Source organism: Xiphophorus maculatus, chromosome 3 (assembly GCF_002775205.1).
Source record: "Xiphophorus maculatus strain JP 163 A chromosome 3, X_maculatus-5.0-male, whole genome shotgun sequence".
NCBI classification, from domain to species: domain Eukaryota; kingdom Metazoa; phylum Chordata; class Actinopteri; order Cyprinodontiformes; family Poeciliidae; genus Xiphophorus; species Xiphophorus maculatus.
The window spans coordinates 7,389,467-7,416,819 of record NC_036445.1 but is presented as its reverse complement, the minus strand read 5'-3'; the positions used below and the strand labels follow the sequence as shown (position 1 = coordinate 7,416,819).

General features: G+C 36.7%; 1 protein-coding gene across 1 annotated transcript; it reads right to left on the bottom strand.

Moving 5' to 3' along the window:
* Positions 1–3,696: 3,696 nt before the first annotated feature.
* LOC106699635 (m-AAA protease-interacting protein 1, mitochondrial-like) lies at positions 3,697–11,493 on the bottom strand. The gene is made up of 5 exons (XM_014468920.2): positions 10,986–11,493; positions 9,001–9,072; positions 8,731–8,857; positions 7,581–7,725; positions 3,697–4,714 (listed from the first exon to the last, which is right to left on the bottom strand). Exons 1-5 carry the CDS (start codon positions 11,382–11,384, stop codon positions 4,630–4,632), a joined length of 828 nt encoding a protein of 275 aa, XP_014324406.1. The 5' UTR covers positions 11,385–11,493; the 3' UTR covers positions 3,697–4,629.
* Between the last annotated feature and the right edge of the window lie 15,860 nt (positions 11,494–27,353).

Below are 27,353 nucleotides of genomic sequence, written 5' to 3'. Positions count from 1 at the left end.
ACATGAGCCGGGCCAGCAACACTCATTTAATCTCATTACGACTCAACGAGAGATTCAGCTGGAACCAAAAAATAAAAAATAAAAAACCCACGCAAACTTCCAGACATAGAAAAATTAGACTAATCCTCCATGTCTGCCGCTACAAATGAATGAAGGAGCTGCTAATGACAGCAACCTTTCTGTTTCCCAGGGCAGGTTTTTGTTTTAATTAATAATGCAGGAGCCAGTTGGAAGAATGCAATGAGACACAGTTTTCAGAAACAGGTGGCACATTTCTAATATAATTTAACAGCCAAAGAGGAGAATTTGTTGTTCATCAACCATCAGATGAAATAGAGATTGGAATATTTTCTCAGGCCTAAATTTTCTCTCTTGCAAAAAAAAATTACATTTTAAAATTTTATAGCACCGTAGCATCATAAAAAAAACAGTACAGATGTTAAAAAAGATGCATTTATTGGCTGATAAGGTATTTGATGGCCAACCCACAAGTTAGAATTGATTATGCGATCATGTAGCATCCAGATGAATCAATCAATTTAGATAATTGAACAAACATCCATTTGCAGGATCCCAGGAAAAGATGGCGTATTTTTAAAGAACTGACCTTTTGAAAGAAGCCAGTTATGAATGTTTTGAAGATGACCAGTAAAAATGTAACAAAAACTTACACAGAACAGAAGAAGTTTTGTTTTTTACTTTTGAAAATCTGGAGGAAGTTGAGACTAAAAAGTATGCGGTTTTTAAAATTCCCAGCAGGACTAGAATGAATCAAAGCAATACTGTGTTTCTGATTACAGAATAACATTAAAATATAATGTAAAGCTAAGAAAGTCTAAATTTTCCCTTTAAAAACTTGAATTAAATCACTCACTTTTAAATTAAAAGACAGAAATAATTTTTCATGATATTTGACTGAAGTTGAAGTTTCCAGATGACTCAGCAGTAGTTATATTGATGTCTGCATTACAAGCAGGGAGTTTAAAAACCTGTAGACAAAAGAAAAGCACAAAATTAAAGGAAAAAGAGATGTTGAGAGTTCAAGAAGAAAAACTACAGCTTTCACTTCATGAGAGGAAAAGCTGTGGGGATGATGTCTGCAGGTCTCCAGTGCCCTCAAGTGGGCAACCAGCGTCACCAAGAAATGCTAAATCCTCCTATTTTGAGACTTTTTAGCTAACGTTTGGTGAAAGAACACACATCCTAACACCATTCAACAGAAGTGTTCTTCAACATGCATCTGGTCAGAAAATCAACAACAGCAACTTCTCTTCTTTGAAAGACAACGATTAAGATGTGTTGCAACTGTCTAATAGAGGAAAGTGCAATTTAAAATATGCTTTATATATTTTAAATGGCAGAAACATTCTGCTATATGTGTACGGAAGAGGATTAGGGCCACCGAAAAAAAAAAAAAAAAGAGTTCCGACTTTAATCTCAGAATTCTGAGATTAAAAAAATAATCTTATTTTTTTTTTGGTGGCCCTAATCCTCTTCCGTAATATGTGTTACAAGGTTTTATTTGAACAATATTATGGATGTGAAGTTTGAATAAATTTGTTTTATTTGTTCTTTGAATGTATTTTGTTTAGTCAGGAAGTTGTTTCTCCTGACATTTACTGCTGTTGCTAGCTCTGTTACGCTGCTCTTGACGGTTGGTGGTTACCGTAGCAACCAGCAACTGACAGCTCCGCCCCCTTTTTCTGTTGTCATTCTGTAACTGTATTAGGATCATCTGTGTTTTCTTTACAAAATATTATATTTTAACACATATTTCATCATATGCAGTGTTTTAGTAGAAGTGTAAAAATAAAGCTCAGGAGTGGCATATTCAGTTTAGATCAAGCACTTTATTTAAACAAAATAATAAAACTCAGTCGTCCCGAGTCACATTCCAGACTTTGGAGTAAAAAAGAGAAAGTTGATTTTGTCAGTTTATGGCTCAACAGGTTGTTTTGGGGATTGCATACTTAATTATCTGATGAAATGTCAAATGGGTTTCTGTTGGTAAAGTCATAAAAAAAAAAGAACAACTAACTTAAAGGAGTGGAGGTGAAGCTTGTTTGTGGCAACATTTAGTTCTGGAGCGTTGAAGGCATCAAGGGAATAATTCAAGTGGGAAATGGGCTTGCTTACAGCAGGCTCACCCATGTTCAATGCTTAGCTTTGCATATAAGAACGTAAAAGTACACAGTCTTAAACAGGTCTTAAAATAAGGTAAAAGCAACAACAGACAAACAAAATGTACATTTTCAGAGCAATATTTGCAGATGCAGTGTCTGTCCCATTACACCAGCTTGGTTGTTTCCTTTGAGAGTCATTTTTACCCTTAGACCAGCTAAATCATGAGTGTCCAAAGTGCAGCCCAGGGGCCATTTATATCTAGTACTTGATATAAATGGAGACTTTCTTTCTTTAATTAGGACAAAATTATCACAAACAAGTAAAATGTTGGATACAGTACAAAGCAGAGGTGGGGACTCGAGTCACATGACTTGGACTCGAGTCAGACTCGAGTCGTTAAAATCAAGACTTGAGACTTGACTTGAAAAAATGCTCAAAGACTTGGACTTGACTTTGACTTTCATGCCATTGACTTGGGACTTGACTCGACTTGAAGCTGTTTACTTGAAAAGACTTTATATTTTTTACTCAGTCTTAAAATTTAAAACACATTATTTATAAAGTGGCGTCATTAATTAATTTCACTCATTCCGTATCAATATGCGCAGACCGTCACTATGGTTTTCCTCTCTGCTTATGTATGTATGTGTACGTAGCTGCAGCACAACCAATCAAATTAACAGGATTTGGACGTTTAAAAAAACGCGGCAAAGCTACAGAGCTCAGGGAACGAAATACGAAATAACCGCTCGAATATGCTTCCGCGAGTAATTTCTTTTGGCTACGTAGGTTATGAACTTTCGACTAAAAAACGAACTGCAACTTGTAAAACATGCAAGAAGAGAATATCGGATGGAGATGCCACGACGTCCAACTTTGTCCGGCATTTGAAGCTTCACAAAGATCGGTAGGTGGCGCTTTTCTTTTGCTGTAAGATAGCTGACTTTAGCTAACTTCGTGTTAGCATGTGTACTCCGGGTTAAATTGGTGATGATTTACCATAAATCCGGTCCTTCAAATGCCTCCACAAATAATGTGCACCGTGTTAGCTCAGGAAGCCGGTGGATAGTGAGCGGGGCTCCGGAACAGAAAGCAGATTCTGGACCTGAACACAGGGAACAGAGTCTCTCTGTCCCATCATGATGATGAGCCGGGACTAGTATCATCTAAGGATGGTTGGTGTATTTGAAGACATCTACGTTGGGAAATTATATTGACAATATATTGTTTTGGCAGGTCAGAGAAAAGAGGAAAAAACTGCTGTTATGGTTCTTTGTATTGTGCTGTGGAAATGTCAGCATTTTCGTCTTTTTTTATTGAATATCAAGTTTAACAGAGCTGGGCAATAAAGTGGTCCAATTTAAAAATGTTTTTTATACTTTGTGTTCAGCTACACATGTTCTATCATTTGAGATAAATACATATTTTAAAACGAACAAATGGTCTATTATTTGAATTTTTTGTATAATTGCAAATTATAAAAATAAAATAAAATAAAAACGACTCGAAATGACTTGAAATTAAAGGTTCCTGACTTGAGACTTTACTCGACTTTTGCCTGTCTTTACTTGAGACTTGACTCGGACTTGAGGACAGAGACTTGAGACTTACTTGAGACTTGCAACACAGTGACTTGGTCACACCTCTGGTACAAAGGATTCGCTTTCTGCATTCTCTTCAAGCACCAGAGATTTTTACTCAAAAGTGAATTTTGCTTCACCCAAATCTGCTTTTAATTAATTTAATAAACTCGGCTAAATACAAAAAGAGTGACCCACATCGTGCCGTTTTACAGCACAGTCAAGTAACTATATTATTTCCAGTTTTATGAAGATGCTGTATGTTTCACAAACAACTTAAAGGAAATTTGACTTTGCATCATAGTCGTATCTTAAAATTCAAGGATTTCTCAACCATGCAATGGATGGGTCAGAGTAATAACACTCAATAACATTATAACATGACATAACGCTTTATAAAAGTACATTTTACATAATAGCTCTCACTTAAAGATTTTTAAAATTCTTTTGTTGAAAACTAAAGTCAATTTGAGACCTTTGACAACCCTTCCCAGTTTCATTTCCAAAATCTACATGTTCAGGTTTTATATTTCTTACCGTAGTTTCAATATTAATGCTTCCATTTGCAAGTATATTTGTTGTTAAGTATATTTGTTGTTACACTTGAATTTTCCAACAGTTTTTTTAACAATAAAGGATTTTCTATTTTATTATCTGTCATTGATTATGTTTTTCCAAGATTTTCAGCATTTGGAAGAATGATGCAATACGTCTGAAATTGTTCATTTGAGGTTGTATTTACCCAAATTTTAAAACAATTTGAAGATGTTTCTATGTCCTGATATGTAAAACCTTACATATTTTTCCATCATACTGCCGAGTCTTTTCTCCCATGACTGAAATCTGCATCATGTGCGTTGTTTCAAACCATTTAAATCCAGCAGTCAGTTCTCCAGATTAATCCTGACGTTGTTGCAAAGTGAATTCACTCGGCCATTTTCCAGTGCCAGTGCCAGACGGTTGTTACCATCCAATCAGGAGACGTCCCTGGTTTTAGCTCTCCGTGGAATCTGTGGAGATGGAGACAAACATGTTTTATTTTTAAAAAGAGCAAAAACTGGTTTATATTCATTTGTTTATTGAAATTCCAAAAGAAAACACTAAAAACTTTAGCTTCACCTGATTCAAATTCTGTAATAAAAAAAAAGCAAACTCCTGTTAAGTAAATTTATTTGCACCTTTTAATGTATAGTATCTAATATTTACTTCAAAAATGTTAGCAGTATAAAGTAACAAACATAACAGGAAGTACAAGAGACACATAACTTTTGTAACCACAGTAATCTTAACATGTTCGAAACGGAGTAATAAGAAGAGAAAAACTTATGAACTGCATAAATTCATACTATATTTTCAGATGGACCCTCATTATTAGATATCAAAAAAGAAAAATATTAACATACCTAGAAGTTACACAAATTAATAGCAGGAAATTTACACAGTATAAATATATGTTGTGAAATATTTGAGTATAGTTAAAGGATAAGGCTATTATATGCCACTGTATATAAACACTAACTACCTCTATACATAAATATATGCACTATTTACTATGTAAATTTATGTCCAGCCTTGTATAATCTTATTCATTACAACAATTGTTACTCATAGATATTTCCATACATATTAAAGAAAACAGATCTACATAAAAACATAAATCTAAGAGACTTCAAAATCAAGGTTGATTAATTGACAAATTGTCTGAAAAATATTATATAAAAAGGCTTATGTGAAAAATCTGCAGAATATGCCAATTTTTTTATGATTAATCGATTAATCATCAGAATATTTGATTATTAAAATAATTGTTAATTGTAGCCATGCTGAATACAAACCCTTCCGACTCTTTTCAGATTTATATTAGCAAAAAACTGATTTATTTTTTTACAATTACTGTGTTGGTTTATCACGTAAAACTCAACAACAGAAACCCTGAAGTCATTGGTCGTAACGGTAAACTGTGAAAAAGTTTTAGCGTGTGAACATATCTGCGATTCACGGTAATAAGATTGTGAAAGAAGGTTTCTTATCCAGCTTAGCAGTCGGTCGGCTCGCCTTTAGGATAATGCTAGCAGGAAACAGGCTTTCTCAGACCTGAACCCACAGGGACAACAATCTGCCCAACCAGATCGGCGGTATTAGGCAGAACCGCCACACACTGCGGCCCAACAACTAACTGGATTACTGGGGAAGAGCAGAAAGAGGCTTTGACTGAGAACCGATTTCCTCCGTTTTGTTTGAGCAGCAGTTTCACAAAAACTGAACCAAATCCTGCTCTTTCTGAACGGCTGTATTAGAGCCTGGACATGGAGGAAGTGAAGAGGCATTTTTACTCTCTCTGAGGATTTAATAAAGTTTTTTCTGTTTCTGCAGAATAATGTATGTATTTGACATTAATCTAACTTACATTTAAGCCTGTGGCAATAAGCAGTTAATCAATCAATCACATCATAAATTAAAATGAGTTTGATCATTTCAATTCTGAAGATTATTTTTTTCCCCTAAAAGACTGTATTTATTTATTTATTACGCATCAAAATACAATTTATATAGCATTAAATCATTACATTCATGAGAAGGAAGAATACAAAAAGTACTGTGGGTTAATGAATGAATATTAAAATATTAAAGACCGTATGTGTGGGTGTTTAATGACAATGTGTTGAATAAAAATGTTGCAATAAACAATCCGTTAATCATTTGGTAAGTTGAAATGAGCTCAATAATTTTTATTCTGATGATTCATATCTTTTGAAGGGTAATTTTATTGGTGGTTGTGTTTTATTTTCAGTTCTAGTGTTAAGTGTTCTTTGCAAACTGAAAGTTTATTGGTCTTTGAGTGCAAACCTGCATTATTATACCAGTATTAAAAAAATACAATATTTCATTTATTCCAACAATTTATTGTCCAGTAAAATTTGTTACTGTGACAGATATAATTAAAAAGTAACTCTTTATTCTTCAAAAAACACTGTGTTTGCCAGAAGACTCAAATGTTTCAGAAAAATACCAGGTGTATTTTTAAACTGGGTCGAAATATACTCTATTCAGTTTTTTCTTTGTATGTAGAGGAGCAGATACGTTCGAATATCTTGGTTTCTTATTTGTGAGTGAAAGTAAGGCTGCACCATGTTAGGAAAACACAAACCTGATATTTTCGCCAAGAAATTGTGATGATGACATAATGAGAAACTCACATTATCCATGTTTTCCTTCATCAAAAAGCCAACAACTTTCTTTGTGAGCTTTAGCATCGCTCTCTGAATAAAAATGTAGTTTTCTGCATCAATCGTAGAAAAAGTCTATCCTGCCAGAGGAAATAAATGCAGAAATTAACTAATGCAACTAATGGTTATTGTTGTTTCAGTTATTCTGACGATTAGTCAAATAACCGGATAAAACGTTTGGCACATTCTGCATTTAACCACTTTTTAAAATACAATACTAAAAATAAATTTGCAAAAATGCAAATAAACTAACAACATAATTCATTAAAAAAACTTCTAACATCAACATTTGAAAATTTCAGCCCTTTCTACTTGATTTAACATCAATAATAGGAAGTTGTTTGGTTTTTTTCTACAGTATCTGAACCAGGTGAAGTTAAACTATGACATGTTAAACATGTTTACATCTTAAATGAAAAATGTTTGTTTTTGTTCAGTTTTGGCCTAATCACTGCTCTAAAAATGCAAGCTTACTTTTTTTTAAAGGCCTTATAATCAAACAACTCAATTGCTTAAACAGTTATTTGAATAATCCTTTAATCACGATTAATCAGATTAATCGTTTCAGCCATATATCTGAGATGTTGCGCAGGTCTCATCTTCCCTAAGCGTTGCTCCACATTTTTCACAGTTTGAGTTGTCAACTCACTCATAAACTGCGGTTGCCAGTTTCTTCTGAGGGCTCCCGTCTTCTCCAGAGGTCACCTTGAAGATTTTGGTGCCCTCTGGGTCATCTGGACCCTCGTGTGACGACAGGAACCAAAATCTCATGACGACGAAGCAGAACTTCCTACCTGCAGTGGGGAGGGACAGTGGGGAGGATTTATGGAGACCGAGACGCCGCGCCTCAGCTAGCAGCAGAAACTGTGTAAAAACTTTGAAGCTTAACTTTTCAGTAGTTGTTTTAAAATATATGCTCTGATTTTTTCAGACCACTTTTGCTTTGTCTTTCTTTTCCCTATAAAAGAAACTACAAATGACGGAAAATATTTTCATATGTGCATAAAGAAATTATAGAAACTTTCTATTTCTATAGTATTTCTTTTAAGTAAAACATATACCAAAATATAACGTCAACATTCCTCATTTGAATTTTTTTTATGATGGAGTGCTCATAAGACTTTATTCTCCTAATATTATCACTTTATTTTTGTTCAAATGGACCGTAAATTATTTCAAATTAATTTTTCAACTGTGTGGATTGTTCACAGATGTTTGTTTGTTTAGATGTGCACTATAAGGGTTGTTTATAAATGTTTTCGTTTTGATTTAATGGTATTTGTAGTCTTCAATTACTTTTTTGTTTTGTTTATTTTTGGACCTTATAGGATGCCATAGAGAAGAAAGTCTCTCTGACCATCCAAAATGGTTTTTCCAACCATTTTGGAAAAATGTTTGTTTTCCAGACAGGATTCAAATGTTTGTTTTCTGCGCTAAAGAAACAAAGATAAAGGATTATGAGCCCATGTTGTTGTATCTTAATGTTTGTATATATGTTTTGTTTTAATCATAATGTCATTCAAGAATATTCTTTTAATATTAGAACTTTACTCTCATAATTAAAGTAAACATTTTTTAGCCTGGCACTACATATTTCGTTGTAGAGTTGAGTCCAAATAAACAGAAGTTTTAAAACAAGATGGCGGCCTTAATGACATCACTCTGAAATATAGAGACCCCAGGACTGAATTGGTGGGGGGGAAAAATTTAATTTTCAAAAACAAAAAACAATTCAGGATGAACACCTTAGAATTAGAGTGAATCTCTGAAATTCAGTGTTTCACATCAGGAGAACTCACCGTGTTCATCGAAGACAACAGAGAGGTCCTCTGGTAGCACAAATATGATGTCCTCCATTTTGACGGCGAGCTGCTTCCTCTGCGCCTTAGTGAGAGGCTTGCACTTCTCCTCCACGTATTCCCTCATCTTCAGAAACAACAAAAAAAAAGGATTTCTAGGGTTTTTTTAAATAAAATGTTTCTGTAAGTTGTTGATTTGAGTCAGCATTACACCTGAAACTAATCAGGAAATGTTTTGTGGGTAAATTTTGGGTCACTTAAATGTGCTACCTCATCGGTCACGACCCCTTTCAGCTCATGGTATCTCCCTCTGGACATCTTGCTGGAAACATGGACCAAAGCCTGCGATGGAAAACGAGAAAATACTTTTCAAAACTTTGTTTTTAATCAGACTTTGGCATCACGATTTTATTGCTAATCTTTTTTATTTAGTTTTTAATGCTTATGATTTTATTTTAATTGTGTCATACATAGATTTGCGGCAAATAAAACCAAAGATTTTAACAGATTTTTGGCTTTGCTTTGGCTATTTGTCATGGTATAATTAGAGAATTTTCCGCAAATGAAAAAAAAAGAAACCTATTGGCTGGACAATAAATCAATAACAATCTATATCGCAATCGACACATAATCAATATCAGTAGATAGCATGTCTGATAGAATATTCAACAATTTCACTGAAAGAAACACAGAGCATTCTCTGGGATTTAGGCAGAGGAAAGGCTTCAACTAACTCACTCACTCTTTGGTTACCTAGCAACAACCTTTTCAGTTACTTTTCAGCAACAACCTTTCAGTTTAAGGTCCCACTACTGTGCCTCAAAACTGCTTAGAATGAAAAAATAACGGCGTGGAGTGAAAACTGGATAAAACAGGAAAGGTCATACCATCAGTTTGGTATTATTTTAGATGCATTAAAAAAAAACTAATCAATAGTTATCGATACTGACTTATTGTCTAGCCCTACAGAAAACACATTGAATAAAAAAATATTGAAAAGTACATTTATTTTACTAATGGCCTCCACAAGCCACAAAAAAATCTTGCTGAAGAAGCTGGCTGCTCACATATTTCTGCATAAGAGATCTTATAAAAGTCTTATATAGCAACATTATTGCTAAATATTATGATGATACTGGTTGAAATAAAAATAAATTTGTCTTCCTTTGTCCACTCTCATATGATAAAAACATTATCTGTGGCATTTACCGTCTTTGAGAAGCCGAACTTGGAATGCTATGCCACTACCAATACATTACTTAAAAATTGTGTAAAAAGGGCGTGCCGTGGTGGCGTAGTGGTTAGCGCGACCCGTATTTGGAGGCCTTGAGTCCTCGTCGCGGGTTCGACTCCCGGACTCGACGACATTAGCCGCATGTCTTCCCCCATTTCCTGTCAGCCCACTATCACATAAGGGACACTAGAGCCCACAAAAGACCCCCTGGAGGGGTAAAAAAAAAAAAAAAATTGTGTAAAAAAACAAAACAATATTATTGTTTATCGCAATAATTACTGGGACAATTTATCGTCTAGCTAAATTTACTATGATCAGACTTAGAGAGTAACTAGTTACATTTACTTGAGTAACTTTTTAGAAAAAAATAACTTTTAGGAGTATTTTTACTACGCTGTACTTTTCACTATTACTTGAGTAAAATTTCTTGATTCTCTACCCAATGAGTGAAAAACATCAGACACAGTTGACACCTGCAGTTTTTCTTAAAGTTTCATAAGTTTTTATTGAAAGAAACTGATGTGAAAAAAATTCTTCTTATACCCGAGTTTTTGTTGTTACTTATATGAATTATTGTCATTTTGGTCTTTAAAAATACTAAAATTTCCACTTAACTTTGTATTTTGGACCGTCTGATGGAGTAACCTCTAAATATTAAGTGATTGATAATTTGATCAGTTACTCTGTGCTTGTATTTTACCAAATACTTGTTTACTCTTAATTGAGTGATTTTGTGGACTGGTACTTTCTACTTTTAGTTGAGTAAAAATATGTTGACATAGTGCTACTCCTACTGGTTATGGTGACAGGTGAACTGAACTCAACATTTATGATTGTCATATCAGCTGGTGAATATTTAGAAATAAATTATCATTGCTATGTAAAGAGTTGAACTTTTCTGTGTTATTGTTTTTCACATAAACACATTTATGCAACTTTACATCGACCTTTGTATGACTTTTATGCAGTTTGTTGCAGTTATACTTAAGGTTATTTTTTTAATGTATGTTTTGTAGTTTACCTGCTTTACTCCTCTGTGAAACTCTGCAGAGTTGATGTCCACCTCAAAGTAAAGCTCAATCAGGAGCGTTATGACTCTACACCGGATCCAGGTGAGCGGGTCCGGGATGCCCACCACAGAGATGTGGGGCTGGGATCCGGGGCTCCCCGGCGGCTCCTCGGTTCCTGCCCGGGAGCTGAACAGTCTGCATTTCCCCCCGGCAAACACGAACCTCCGCCTGGAGCATCTCTGCCCAGGTTCGGTGCTTAAAGGACGCCCGGGACCCGAACACCATCTCCCCCGCTGTTGGCACCGGAACGCCGGGTCCCTGCTGCAGATGGAGCCGCTGCTCCAGGCCTGAGCCCCGGCTGCGAGGCCGCGGAGATCCCGGCGTGCAGCGAGGCCGGCGATCCGCTGCATCGGGGCAGCGACTGGACCAAGAATCGGGTCACTCCCCGCATCCGCCGGTTCTCCGACCGATGGTAACCTTACGCAATTCACCCCATGTTCTACCCATAATGCTTTAGTCAACATGACGCGGACTGTCACTGCTGCTGCATTCAGGTACTGTAGGAAACTCTACAACTGCAACCATATGGAAACTTTTTTAGAAAAGTCAGCTCTTGGACTTATTTAGATCACTTTTAACAATACGGAGAAATTCAAGTTATATAAGAAAACATCAATACACTTCAGAGTCTGCATGTAAACAAATAAGCTGAAGCACAAAATGCTGTTTTTCTTTGATTAGATTAAATATTTTAGATTAAATATTCAATGTTTTCTACTTGCTTTCTATAGTAAAGACTTGTGCTTTTAACTTTTGCTTTTCACTTTTATCTCATGGCTCTAAAGGAATCATCTTGTTGACAAAATAAAACCCTTTACAGTTTCTATATTTCTATGGAAAAGAAACCGATGCTTCATGATCCCGAACATTATTAATTTGGGTGATAATCTTGAGTATTGATTTACAGCGCCATTGTACTTCTAAAACATTTTAGACTTTTTGTTTTTACTATAACGAGTCCACGAGTTTTGTTATCAAATTTTAAAGTCCTCCAGGATTGCGTTGCTTGCTCAGTAAAATTATATTTATTTTGTTAAGTAAATGCACATGTCCTTTACAACTCTCGAACGACACAAATATTTTAAAATCTTTAACTTTTTAGGTGAAGGATTTGAAATAAATAACTGTTCAAATTGAAGGCAACAAGAGTGTTTCACCAAACGTGTCCAGCAGGGGGAGACAAATACTAATTTATGGGGCTTCACTGATTCTGTGTTTTTTAAAGTTTGTGAAAAGCAGCGGACTAATTTTATGTCGGTCATATCCAGCCGGAACATCTGAAAAAAATAAAACCAGTAGAAAACGGCCAGTGGCCCAAACTGTTTCTGGCCTCTTGTTTTTGTTTTCTTAAAGATAATTTAAATAGAAAACCTGATCAGAGTGATATCGTGTCGTTACCAAAACGATTTCAGCTGTGCGCGCGCACACGGCATAAACACACGATTGATCAACTGATCAATGAATTGACGCGGTCCAGACTGCAGTATTGGAGTAAGTATATAAGATTCACATCCTATTTCTTTGACTTTCTAGTGTTTTAATTTACTAATCCCTGATAGATTCATGACAGTTCTCTAAAAATCCTCCATTTAATTAAAGCGGGTTGCCATGTTCTTAAAGCCATTATATGTTCTCCATTTTTGTCAGCACGTCTGCTAAAGATTTGCAGCGAGTTTCTAAAAGTGAGCTTTCCATATTTTATTACCTCCGTCCTCACTTTCCTTAACAGCGAGATAAAATAGGCCCGAATCCAAACTCTTCTCCAAACATGGAGAAGCAGCGTTCAGCTTCTATGCACCACAAATCTGGAGCAAACTTTCAGAAAACTGCAAAACAGCTGAAACACAGAGTTCCTTTAAATGCTCAGAGCTGCTTCTGGACCGTAATAAATTCAACATTGACTCACAGATTCGATGGGTTTGATAATGGCACTCCTCAAAATGTAATCTGGTTTCTCAAATGTTGACTTTATGTTGTTTTTATGACTTATTATTCTTGTGTTTTTATGATGTAACACAATTTGAAACTGCCTTGTTGCTGAAATGTGTGATTGATCGAATGATTTTTGTTTTTTGGCAGAGTTTCAGTGTTAAACTCCGTCCTTATTGCTCTTCCTGAAATACAAATGTAGTCTTTCCCATTTTGAAGAGTAGCCAAGGGAAAAGTTCTTCTGTGTCCCGTCATGCATTAAGTATTAGACGTTTAAAAAAGTATAAATAAATAAAAATCCTGTAACCGTCTTTATTTTGTAAAAATTGTTTTGTGTAAAACAACAACTTAATATTCTCCCACTGAATAAATGCAGTCAAATTAAAAGCGGTATTTTAATCTATTGTGTTCTTTTATTAAGACTTTAAGTGAACGTGCAGGACGTCCATCTCGAGCAGCTGCGTGTTTTTCGTTTCCTTTCCGCTGCCGCTGAGTGGCGCTGTTGTCCACATTAAGAGCCTGTGGGTCACAACAGGGTTGAAGATATTCAGGGGGAAACCTCCAGAGTGTGCGATGCAGGTCCGTTTGAACGCGGGGCCTGGGTTTGTGCAGCAATCATGTGTGCAGGCAGTGGCAAATTTAAACATTCCTGAATTTATTTGTATATTTTTGGTCGCGGTGGGATTTGTCTGAAGGCTCCCACACATCCGTACCGACTTGTTTTACACCATATCAAATTGGCTGAATAATTTAAAAAGTCTAGACGGAGAACACACTAAAAAGAGACTTAGAAAATCATTGCCCCGTTTAAAATATGCTTTTTTTTTTCAGTGTAGGGATTAAAATTCCAACAAAAAAGGAAAGAGGTGCAGCTTTAAATACTCACAAAAATATTAAGAAAGACATAAAATCTTCTATTTCTGAAAACAAGTGTCGAGGTTGGATAAATTTGATCAGTAGAGTTGAAATGTTTCTTACCTCTTTCATGGAAGACCTTAAAAAGTACATTTTAGTCGTCATTGTGAGGGGTTTTAGAAGAACTTTGTGCTGGTGAGGACTGCATTTTTTAAATCTGAAAATATGTTGGTTTTGTAAATTCAAATTTAGTCTGGGCTACAGGTATTGGTTTTTGTGGGAGCTGGAAGGGAGCCTCGCAAAATAGCAGGCACAGGTGTTGATCAGGATAAAAAGAAAGACAGAAAGAAACGAATAAGATTTAAATTGTGGTTGCTGAATGAATTTGGCATTTCTATATTTAAATGGAATAACAAAGTTTGGAGGAAAATCATATTTTCTTTGGGTTTTTTTCACTCAAAGTGAGGGTTAATAATTAAACTTCAGCGACAACTAACAAAAGGTAATTAGCTCCAAAATGTTCTTAGTAATAGTTTCTGCCTACAAATTATCTTATAACCTGTTTTTTTTTAATTTTTTAAACCATGCATAAATAAAAAAAAAGAAACAAAATTTATTATTCATCTGAGATGTGATTAATATGCAAAATTATGCAAATTAAGATGGAATTAGGCTCCAATTCTCTGGTGGAATTTTCCATTATAATTTAATACAAAGTAACAGAGTAATTGGTGTCACGTGTAATTACGGTTACTCAAGTGCACTTTCAGGCATGCAAATGATTTGCTATATGTTGGTTATCCTATGCAAATGCACCATGTGGTGTTTTAACAAGTCGAGGAAAGCACAATGGCTACCCAGCGGGTTTGGAGCCACGCAAACACACCAGGATGTATATTTTAAATGAGACACGGTGGAAAACTTTGAAGTGCCCGGATTATCACCACGACGCAGACTTTCATCTATCCCCAATCGATTAGTGAGAGGAAGCTGGGCTAGGTTAGTGTTTTTTGGGAGGGTTGGAGGAGACTCGGAGTTAAACTGTTGCTTCAGTTCGCCACGCTGCCTCAACCTCGGCTCTTCTTCTGTGTCTTCATTATGAGTGTTTGATCAGTGATGCTGCAAATGTCAACGGCGAGCAGGAAAACGTGTCGGGTAATTACGGCGTGACAAACTTTCCAGGGGCAGAGAGACTAAACCTGATTATGTAACTGATATCTGTTCAGATCGGACAAAGTCCTGGGAAAACGCTCAGAGGAAAAACAAATTTAAAAAAAATTCCTACTTGGGAGGCAAATTGATTTTAAATTGTTACAGGGCTGGTTTACATGTCCTGACATCTTGGTTTTCTCTCCACCACACACACACACATACACTCTGCTATCTGTCTTGTTATGATCAATGCTCTGAACAAAGACATCCTCCCTCCCTCCTCGTCTCCCTCCTCGCCCCCCGCCAGCCGCCTCACCCGTCCTCTCCGCCTCCACTCTGTGTGTCTGCCTGCATGCACAACTCTCTCAAAGAACATAATCCCTCAACAAAATGGAAACACAAAGGAAACTTGAGCTCAATCCTATAAACGCACGGACACAGCACACAATGCCTCCTCCCACCCGTCCCCCCACCTCAAACTGCCTCCCCAACAGCCATCAATGCCCCAAGGCTCAGATCAGGATATATCAGGATTCTTCTCCTCCTCCTACATCCATCCATCCATCCATCCTGGTTTAGACTCTCTTCCTGCCTCTGCTGTAAATGTCCCATCATCTCTCATTCCTCCACATCACTAAGAGTGATGAGAGTCTCTTATTTAGAAACAAAAAGCCATCGTTGTTGAGTAAAAGGTAAATCTAGATACTTTAATACGGCGGAAAATTAGAGCCACAATAAAATAAAATGAGCAAAATAAGAGAATAAAGTCATAATGTTATGAAAAGAATAATCATAGAGGTATGAGAATAAAGCCGAAATAACACGAGAAGTCATAATTTTTGAGAATAAAATCATGTGAATGTGAATGAAGTCGAAATAATACGAGAATAACGTCATACTATTACGAAAATGATGGGATGGAGAATAAATTCATACTATGAGAATAAAGTTGCATGTGAATAATGTCAAAGTAATACAAAAATGAAGTCCTAATATTGTGAGAATAGTCATAATATATCCAGAATAAAGTTATACTATTACTAGGGCATAGTTGTACGAAGATAAAGTCAAAATAATGAGAGAATAAACTCTTACAAGAATAAAGTCATACTATTGCAAATATAGTTGTAAGAAATTAAAGTTGAAGTAATACGAGGATAAAGCTCATCAGAATAAAGTCAAAATAATACATGGATAAAATCATACCAATACAAATAAAGCCGTACAAGAACAAAGTGGTAAAATTATGAGGATAAAGTCGCAATACTACATCTTTATCACCTTAAAATTATTACTTTAATCTCAAAATATTATGACTATTCTCATTTTATTGGGACGTCTTGTAATATTCTGACTTTATTCTTGTAATTTTATTTTTTCTTAGTATGGCCCTAATACTCTCTACTTCAAGATTGATGACAAAATGTTTTATTTTAATTAAATTAATGTTGTAAATGCATTATGCAGAGCAGTGCTTCTTTGACTTGTCATAAAAGTCATAATAACACTAAACTAGGTACCGTTTAGTTTATCTTTTATTGTGAAAAATTTCTTATAACAATTTTGATTTATTGCCGTCATGATAAATTTAAAATAAAAAAGCAAGTGTGATCAGAAATTATATCTTTGCTACTTTTAAAAAATTGTTACTTCCATAAGAGCGTCAATAAATATCAATAAATAAAAAAATTGGATTAAATGCAGTTACTGTGTGCAGGTTAGTGATATAAACCACATTTCATTAAGTCAGTGGCATCCTGTGGAAATGTTTTTTAAGAACAACATTCCTGTTTTTGGCAAAGTCAGATATAGTTACCTAAAAAGAAGCAACATATATACACGTTTATCATAATCCTTATTATAATTACCACAATAGCACCACAAAATATCACAATTAGCAAGTCCATGTCACCCACCCCTACACCAAACAAAGTTTTCTTTCAAAATCCAACTCAGATAAATATACTTTTTTAGTCTGGTGCATTTCCCCTCACCAACCTGTTGCAGTGCCGCCCTGGGCGGCTGCCCATATCAAAAATATGTTTTGGGATCACTCCATCATTACTTTTCCCCTGCTGTCTTTATCTTGTATTATTTATTTTTCTTAGAGCCTGGCAGTGCACTTTCTTTAAATGCCCACAAATAGTCAATTTACTTTCAGTTTCAAGCATCTGGCATCCTGAGGTGAGTAAATTAAACCAAACTGGGTCACTGATTTGTGGAAGTTGCAGTGTTGATGGGAAAGCTTTTCCAAAATTTTCTCAAATTGTGAATAATTTCAAATCAGAAGTAAAGCAAGAGGAATATTTCTCTGACTGACAGACAACGTCAGACACAAATCAAGAGGCAGGTGTGACATGAGCTTTAGTTTTCCAGAAAAGAGGTAAAGCAGTAATTATAAGGATGTTGTGTTTTCTTCATGAAGACAAAACAGAGAAAAGAAATGTTCTTTTCCAGCAGTTTGAGTTGAAAGATGCTGTTTTCTATTTTTACTTTCCCAAAATAAACAGTTTATTTGCCCGTCTGACAGTTTGTATCTAATTAAACTTACATACAAACTTTCACATGTAAAACTGTATAATTTCTAAAAGTGAATATGTTCATTTAGAAAGCAGAGACGAACGGATGGATAATTTTAACATTTCGGTTTGCTTGTTTGGAGCTTGTTGATTTTTTTGGTGACGTCAATTTATCAACTTCAAGGGAAATAAAATCTGCTCTTGTTTACGCTGGGTGTTCTGGTAATGTTCTTTACTTTTAGTTTTCACCTGAAACAAATATCAGTGTGTTTGAACGATTCATCTTTTAGCGGCTCCTACAGACTAGCGGCAGCAGCAGTTAGCAAGCACCTGATAAAACGGCATAATGGAGGAGTATTGTTGTGAAGCTCGCCAAGAGTAGGAGCTTTTAAAAAGACAGACAACCAATTTCAAGACATCAAATTGCAAAGTCAAATTACTTTGAAGTTATGTTTGATATATGCAGCATTTTTATAAAAACTGAATGTAATAGTTACTTATTTGCACTATGTGCCTTGAAAATACAAAATACCGCCCGTTTAATTATCTTTAAAGCAACACAGATGTTAAAAAAAGGAAAATGAGAATGTAAAAACTGTTAAAGATTGGGCTAAAGTTTACAACTTTTTTCTCGTTGGCTGTCCTGACTCCATTTGGTCCTTACCTGGTCTTCACCAAAAGTCACAGTAAAACTCATACAGTACAATTATATGACTTATGTATTTATGAAAGTAAAAGTTGAACTGGTTTTATCAACTGTAGAAGAGGGAAAGTTAAAATCAAAGAGGAAATGACTACAGTTTGGTAGGTTGTTTTGTAAAGTTTTGAGTAAATCTTAAATTTGTGGTTAGTTGGTAAATAGTTGTTTAAAACTTGCACCCCAAAATAAAAGGTTTATTAAAAGGTTTTTCAGCTTTTTTTTATCCTGGAGCTCAACATGTTCCTCTTTTACGTCTCAAACGTTAACGGCTCTGATAAATAAAATAAATGCTAAATCCTAAAACTAAAGGAATCAGAACTTTGCTTTGTAGTTGAACAAAAATTAAAGAATCGCTATTCAGACATTTTTAATCATCAAAGAGAGTTTGGGATTTCCACCTTTTGGGTTGAAACTGTTTTTTTTTTTTACTTTCTTACCCGGTAAAATGTTTTCTTTGTATTTATCGACCGATATACCTTTTTGGTAAATCCCCGCTTTTTCTTTTGGTGTTTTGCGCAAAACCTCAGCTGAGTAATGTGACCAAATTGAATCGATTTGAAGCCATACGCTGTCATATTTAGACAGGAGAGTTCTCTGAGGTGTAACAGCTGTAATTTTATTGTTTGTCAAAGCAACAATGGGTGAAAAAATATGCTGACTTTGTATTTTATGCTGTTTTTGAGGCGGCGTTCTGCAACCATTTGTGGTATCGCACGTTAAGGCACATCCTGACTGGTGCAGAGCTGATGCAGAGTAGCGGGCTTGCAGACGCTCAGGCCATCAGAGCTGACTAATCAAAGCAGATTAGGCTCATTGGCGCCGTCCTATTAGCTTCTGGTTTTACGAGAAAGCCGGAAACATTTACAGGAACCCCGAGCTGTTGGTTCGAAACATGTCAGCGAGTGATGTTATTACTCTGAAAATCACCCGACTTCCTCGTTTGATCCTGTTTGGCCACAAGAGGACTTTTTTTTTTTCTTTTCTTCAGTGTGTGAACTTAAAGATGCGAGGTGCGGCTCTGACTCTTTGCACAGGGCGACAAAGCAGCAAACTCTGGAACCACTTATCAGTTCATTTTTGCCTGACCTCACTACGCTAATCTTGCATTTGCAAACTCCCTGCGGCTTTAATTTGATTATACTTCATCGCATGTGGTGAATAAGTGAACTGAAGATGGCTTGTGGCTTCGCTAATGTAGGTCACCAACAAGTTTCCATGATAGTTTAAACTGTTGTGCACCCGTTTATTTTCTGTGCAGCTCCAGCAAAACTGATCCCCGATGTTTGCCCAGTGGATCGGTAAAGCTGGAGGTCAAAGGTCGACCTGAGCTACTGCTGCTGCTTGTGGGGGGGTTCATGTGAATGTGGGTTCCTCTCTCCGCCCCCGTCTTCTCCTTCGGCTCCGTTCTTTGGGAAGGTGAGGCAAGCTCTCCCCCCTCCCATCCTTCTCTTCCCCCAACCTGCTGATTAAATCAAACCTACACGGGGCAAAAGCGAGATAACGCAGACAAAGTAGGCCGCCTTCGCTCGCTGTCACAGGAAGAGGAAGTGCCCTGGTGTGCCTTCACCTGTGCTCGGTGCCTCGCTGGCGACGCCGCTACAACCCGTTGCACAGCTGGAGACGAGACGGCGGGCGCGTTAGATCACAGAGCAGAGACGTACGCGTGTCTTCCTGCGTCTGTCGGCGCGTTGAGTGACCGACCGTCTGAGGCCTGAGAACAAAAGATGAGCAGAAACGGAGGGAAAAAAAAACGCTCTTCATGCACCTCGTTAATCCAAATAACCCACATTTGATTCCCTAAAAAAAGAGATTTGTTTGAATTTTGTTCACACATGTCTCTAAACCCAAATGAATTTGGACATTTAGCCACCAAAGTGAAGGAAAGAAAACAGCTTTGGGTTATTTTATATATTTTCCCCACATTTATCTTGCCAATTCCCTCAAACATCAGAGGTGTGGAATGGCGAGTCCTTCGCTATAAATTCTATAAATGTCTGGTCTCTTTTCATGGATTACCGTCATTTGCCATCCACTATTGTAAGCGCCTGCCAGGCTGGCTTGGCATTTCTGGGCCCGTGTTTCCAACCTTGATACATTTGCCAAATGAATATTTGAAGCCGTAATTAAATTTATCCCACCTCTACACCTTCTGTAAGATGGCCACCTTGCACATTCCTCACAAGAAATATTTCAGCTATTTTCTAACGTGTGTCTAAAAGGAAAAATGGAGGGTTTTGACATTTTAATGATTTGAAAATGAGGGCTTTTTTTGTGTCCCAGAAATAAATCTGATTTTAGGACACTTAAAAATGGCCATTCTTGCCTATTCAGACGTAAATACTCTTGAGAGGGGCTTTAAGATCCCCCCTCTGGCTCCAAGCAGAAACTCCATAAAATGTCAGTAAATATTCCAAAAATTTTGGCATATAAAACGATGCCAGGATCGAATGCATTAAGCTGCTTTTGACAGACAAGTTACCGTTTCAAGACAACGAAGAGAAGGCGTTTAAAATCAGCTTTAACGTGGTTAAATAAAAAACTGCTCCCAGCTAAACATCTGCGGAAACCTTAATGTTTCTCACCTTTAAAACCAGAAACTTCTCACAATTTAGAAACAAAAATGTACAGAATATGAAGATGTGTTAAGAAGTTTACACTCATCATCATGATTTTAAGCTTTTATGCAAAAACTAAAAATCTTACCAAGTATCTTTTGTTTAGTTTATAGTCCAAATATCTGAAATAAGACAAAAATAACTTACAATTTCTGCAGCTGCCGAGTTGGATAATAATCAGAAGATTGATGCAATACTGCAAAAACACAAAATATTACCAAGTTGTTTGGATTTGTTTCTAGTACAAAAATCTTGTTGCACTTGAAATAAGACAAAACTGACTTCCAAGAAATTTTTCAGCAAGATATACGAGCTTGTTTTAAGTCAATAATTCCTTAATTTTGATTAAAATAAAAGTACTAATTCCACTAGCAAATTGTTTCGCATAGAAAACCTATTTTTATGTATATTTGAGACCAAAGTCCAGTTGTTAAGCCAAACTGTTCAATATTTAACCATCTGACTTGAAGTGACACCTGCAGATAAAAAAACAAACCAGAAACTATTAACTTTTGGAGATCACCAGTATCTCTGTCCGTAGTGAAGCCAGTTTTACGTCACCAGGGACAAGAGAAAGTGCTGTCGCAAAACAAACCCAACTTCATCAAACCTGACTAAAATGTACAGTTGTTTCTGAGGACAAAGCAAAGTTTTATAGTCAGAAAAGACAACAGTAGAGGTCCTGCCACTAGTGGAGGGGCTAGAGAGCGTTTGGGATTTGATTGGGGGCCGAAAATTTCAACATTTGTTACATTTTCAGCTGCTCTAGTTCGCTTTCACACCGCACTGTCAAATAAACCAAACTCTTTGAAAAACCTGTTCCCATCCTCGCTTCTGGTGGCGCTGCACCAAGAACTACTTAAGGGAATGACTGAAAAACCTCAGAAGAAGACATCAGTGCAACTTCCTTCTTCACAACTTGTAAACAAAAGTGGAGCGGCGTCAGATTTTAGCGGTCGCACGATTTCTCTTTTGTCTTCGGTAAAAGACCACGAGCCATTTCTCCTGTTAGCATTAGACTCTCGTGTTTGCTTTGTTTTTACCCAGAATGCCCTGCGCGTTCGTCCACTTCCTGCTTTTGAGGTTCACATATGCATTCAAACAGCACCAGAGTTCACCTAAATCTACCTGAGACCGAGGTTTGTTTTGGTTCACACCTCCACAAAAACAAATCTGACTTTCTAGGCAACTTGAATTCGATTTAAGCAGACCAAACAGAGCTGGTGTGAATGCACCATTAGTGGAAGATAATGGATGCATGGAAAAGACAATGATTAAGTTATCTGACAAGATGAGTGTGTATACAAGTCAAAGAAAATCAAATGTATGAAACCTGGTGGTAACTGGCTGTTTTTTTTATAATGCAACAATTCAAAATGTTCATCAGGACTAAAAACTTCAGTTAACTTTTACTTCAGTTCTGCTGATTGAGACTAAGTGTGTTTAAAATGGGTCAGTTTCAGGAAACAAATGAATTTAAATGGGCATCAAGAACTTTTCTGAGAACAAAAATCCAGCCAGCAATACACGGAAAGTTTCTGTTTGACTATAAAAAATGTGTTAGAGGTGAAAATCATAAACCCACTCATTACTGTGGGTGTGTGTTTATATGTTAGAGTCTGAACACCTAATCTTGATCGTGTGTAAAGCAAAATCCAATGGTCATTTAAGTTTGCGCACCCTTTTCTTGTTTTAAATGTTCAATCAAGTTGTTTGTCGCACACATTTTCCAGCATACAAAATTAAATCAGTGTACTTTACATGCAAAGCTAACACTTTTAAAGTAACTTTGCATTAAAAATGTCATTATTTACCAAATGACACTTTATGACCACAGTAATAAACATTCATAAAAACTCCTTAATGTTTATGACAATATCATACCAGTCTTATTCACACCCCTTCAAATAAAATGTCACCTAAAATCATTAGATTTGTCATACATAAACACATATATTTTATAATTTGTATGTTTGTCTATTTAGTTTTCAGACACATAGTGACTCATACATAAGTGGTGTTGAGGTTTATGACCAGTTAAAGCAGGTCCAGAGTCCTTTATTTCCAGAAGAGCTGATTCTTTTTGCCGCTGCTGTCCTCCCTCTGAAGCCTCTTAGTTACACTTTGAAGGAGCCCACTCCTGATAATTAAAATCCCAGAGACTCCCAATGATTACCGGCGGTTTGCCTGCACTTTTCAGTTGCACTTGTGGTGACATAATTCATTAGTGTTTGTACAAAGAAGTGATTTAGAGTCTTTAAAGTGCTCCTCCATGCAGAATAACTATTAAAGCAGCCATATGCACGTACACTCTGAGCGTTAAACGGTTTGTTGAAGTCAGTCAGGGTACAAGAGATGATAAACATAAATTATGACTAATACACTGCACCAGTGGCTTTTTGAGAAAGAGAAAAAAACCCACTGACATAGGGAAGGCACTTTGGATTTGCGCCCCCTCCTTCGTCTGTGTTTGCTGAAGCGAGGATGTAGGAAGCCCAACACAAATGGCGCGGGCATCACCTTGAATATTCAGATGGGTAAGCTAATTGTTTCTGCCTGGATACGCTGTTGTCATTACCTGGCTTCACTTCTGAGTTCCCTGAAGGCGACGCAGATTGCCTTTTGTCTTTATTCACCTCCATTAAAAAGTTTCAGAGCGCACAACGAGACTTAACCATCCCAATAAATGTTATTTCTTCTGCTCCAACAACCTGCGGTTCGCGTGCAAAGTGCAAACCAGTCTGCAGTTTTTCTGACAAACACCAACAACGAGGAGAAGGTGATTTTTCCCACGTAACAGCTGGTGCAAATGATCAAATTTTCAGCCACATTTACACCACTGTTGTCACTTTGGGGAGGCTCAGTACTTTTTGTTTCCTGTCTTTTATCACACATTAAATAAGATTAAATTAATTCCTGCTTTCATTTCAGTGAAGTTTCAGCTTTTATTCTTCTGAAAGTGGAATATTTTGCTTCTTGGATGAATTTATATCTGTCAGAAATGATCACAGTTGAGTATTTTCTAACCCTCTGCAGCTGCCGAGTCAGATAATAATCAGAAGACTGACACAACATTGCAAAAAATTTAATTTTACCTGTTTTTTTTGTCTCGTAACACTTGAAATAAGACAAAACTAACTTACAAGTAACTTTTCAGTAAGATAAATTAGCTTGTTTTAAGTCAATTAATCCTAAATATTGACGGAAAAGTACTAGTTACATTGGCAGATTATTTCACTTATAAAATTAGAAAAATTTATTTTTATAAGTGAAATAATCTGACAGTGAAACAAGCACTTTGTAATCAATTTTGAGGAATTAATTACTCGAAAGATATTAATTTTCACCTGTTAATGATGCATTCAACATCTTAAATTTAATAACACTGCAAAAATACAAAATCTTATCAACTATATGTTTGTCTAGGTTCTAGTGCAAAAGTCTTATTATACTTGAAATAAGACAAAATTAACTTACAAGTCACTTTTGAAGAAGATGTTGGAGCTTGTTTTAAGTAAATAATGTCTTAATAGTGATGAAAACGTTCTAGATTATTTCACTTATAGCAAAACATTTTCCCCATTTTATAAGTGAATTAATTTGACCTAATACTTTTTCATCAATACTGAGAAATTATTTATGAAACTCAAGCTCCAATATCTTGCTCAAAAGTGACTTGCAAGTTAATTTAGTCCTGTTTCAAGTATAATACAACATTTGCAATGGAAACTAGACAAACGTATACTTGGTAAGATTTTGTATTTTTACGTGTAACTATATTTAATAGGTTAACAATTCAAAATTAATATGTTTTAAGTAATTAATCCCTTAGAATTGATTAAAAAGTACATGTTCCACTAGCAGATTATTCCAAATAAAACATGGGAAAAATGTCTTGTTATAAGTGAAATAATCTGCCAGTGGAACTAAAACTTTTTAATGAATTTGAAGAAATTATTGCGGAAATGTTACCTGTAAGTTAGTTCTGTCTTATTTCGAGATATTTGCATCATAACGAGACAAAAACACACTTTTTCCCCCAGTGAAATAATTATGAGCTGCAGCTTTTATATTTAACAAATGCTAATTGTGCCTAATTATTTATTCCCTTTGCCACTGCTCTTGACCTTTCGTCCGCCTCTTTTCCCACCCATTTGCAAGAAGTATGACGGCCTCCCCCAACACATTCATCACTTTGTTTCCCCTTTTTGTTCCGTGTTTTTTAAGGAAACCGCAGGAATTATTAGCAGCTTAGCATCGAGAGGCCTCTAAGTAGCTCTCGGGGTGTAAGCCTCCCTCCCAAGTCAAGGCCAACAGCACTCCCAACCTCCTTTTCAGTCATAATGTACACCTCAGCAGGGACATGCTGTGATCCCTCACTTCTCCATGCTAAATAATCATTTTCATTCTTACATTCTGGTTTTCCATTCACGTAAATCCACTTTCCTGAAAAAAAAAAGCACAACAAAAACTCCCTGAAAATATTAACATGCTGTTAGACAATAGTCCTCAGAAAGGATGAATCAGCAGATGATTCCCAATTCCATACACACAACAGGGGATTGTATTCAGGCTAAATGCGTGTGTGTGTGTGTGTGTGTTGGAGTGGGTGAAGGGGAGCTTCTAGCAGCAAAAAATCCCAAACCCAGAGCTGTGTGATCTGTGGGAAAGCCAAAGCGCGAATGCAGAGCACCTCGCCCGAGTCTCCAGACGGCCTGATTTGGGAACGCCGTGAAATCCGTGGCACCTCTCCTGGCTTCCTGGCTGAACGGCTGCCATATCTTGTGATGGACTGAGGCAGGAGAGAGCGAAGCAGCCAGGGATGAATACGGCTTAATCTTTACCCAGACCACATGTGTGTGCATGATAACATGGTTGCTTTCTTCCTGCGCAGGGTTATTCTCCGCCAGCTGCCAGGTTAGCTGCCGCGCACAGCCGTGTTTCGCTGCGATATTTGCCCGCTGTAAAAGGAAGTATTGCACCTAAGGTGGGGGCTAATGCATGTTTTTGGAATTGGTGGTAATTCCTGACACATTTCGAGAGACAGATAGGGTGTCTTATAGCAAATGACAATATATGTAAAGACACCTAACTCCCCCCCATCCTCCTCTTTTAGTTCCTAATATTTTATTGTGAGGAGCCTCATTGCATCGGAGATGAAGGTTATTTTTATATTTAAATGGCAGCATTGTGATCAAAAGTAGCAACACATGGAAATACCTAAAAATGCACAACTAATGTGGGACTCTGGGAAAACGCTGCTGAGAAAACATCACGCTCACTTCCTAATTTAGATCCAAATATCTGTGCTGAATGTGCAGTGATTTTGATGAACTTACAGAAAACAAAGCAAATTAAAGCAGCTTTATCCTCACTGATATGAAGATATTTTTATCTGTGCTTATGCTGCAAGCAGCTGCTCTTCATCCATACGTTTTTATTTTTTTATGCACTCAAAGCAGCTTGGTGTAAAATTCCTCTCCCTCTCTCTCTCTCTCTCTCTCGTGTAAACTTCCTCCTCCTTCTCCTCCACTCATCTGGCCGGCTGCACAAAGCCCATTTATTATGATTGCATTATCATAAATGATTTTATAACATCTGCTTGTCGATAATTATCGCGCAAATCCCGAGCCCCCTGACCTGTGCTCTGGATGAACCCCAGGTGTAAGGCAGACTCGGGCTAATGAGTGGCTCCGCGACGGCACGTTGTCCTCACATCAGTGCACATGAGCACTTCTGTCGCACGCCCTGATATTAGCCTGAAAATGGAGGGAAAACGCATTAATGAAAAGTGTAGCGTTGAATAAAATTACGGCTGTAAGGAAATGAGCATGAGATTTTCTGGGATTGTTTTCCTGTAAAGTTCTCAGTTATGCCTTAAAGTTGGTATCAGTTCTCTCTGGGTACTCTGGTTTCCTCTTATACTCCATATAAGAGTAAAGCCAAAAACACGACTGTTATGTTAACTTGTTTTTCTAAATTCATTTCGAAAGACAACAAAAAGTGAAACATTTATTTGGAAGAACATGAACATCTCGTAACACCTTTTTGAAGTTTGACCTATTATGCAAAATTCACTTTTTGTACATTATTATTCTTCCATTTTTAGGCTGTTTAATAAAAACAACCTAAAAGCCAAATTGTTTTGGGCAATAAGTTAATGGTTTTCTTTTTGGTCCCTGGAAAATGAAATGTTTAAAAAACTACCGGAATGCAATGTCAAAAATCAGCAGGCATTGCCCCTCACCTAGCAATCCCAATGAAGCTCAGCACGTTACCTAGCAACCCCAGAATTCCACCCTGTCACCTAGCAACCCAAGTGGAGCTCCAGCACGTTTGGTCGGCTAATTTACATTCTGAACAGCGGCTGCTGGAAAGCCCAAAGTGTTTTCATGTTGACTTATTATCCAGAAACCACTTGCAGCATTCTTGTTGGTTGTGCAGGAGGCTCTATTTCTGCTTTTCAAGCAGAAGTAGAGCTTCTGCTTCTGCAAACAGATGTACGAATCTGTTTGCAGCAATTTATACAGTAGGTGGTGAAAAGGCCCT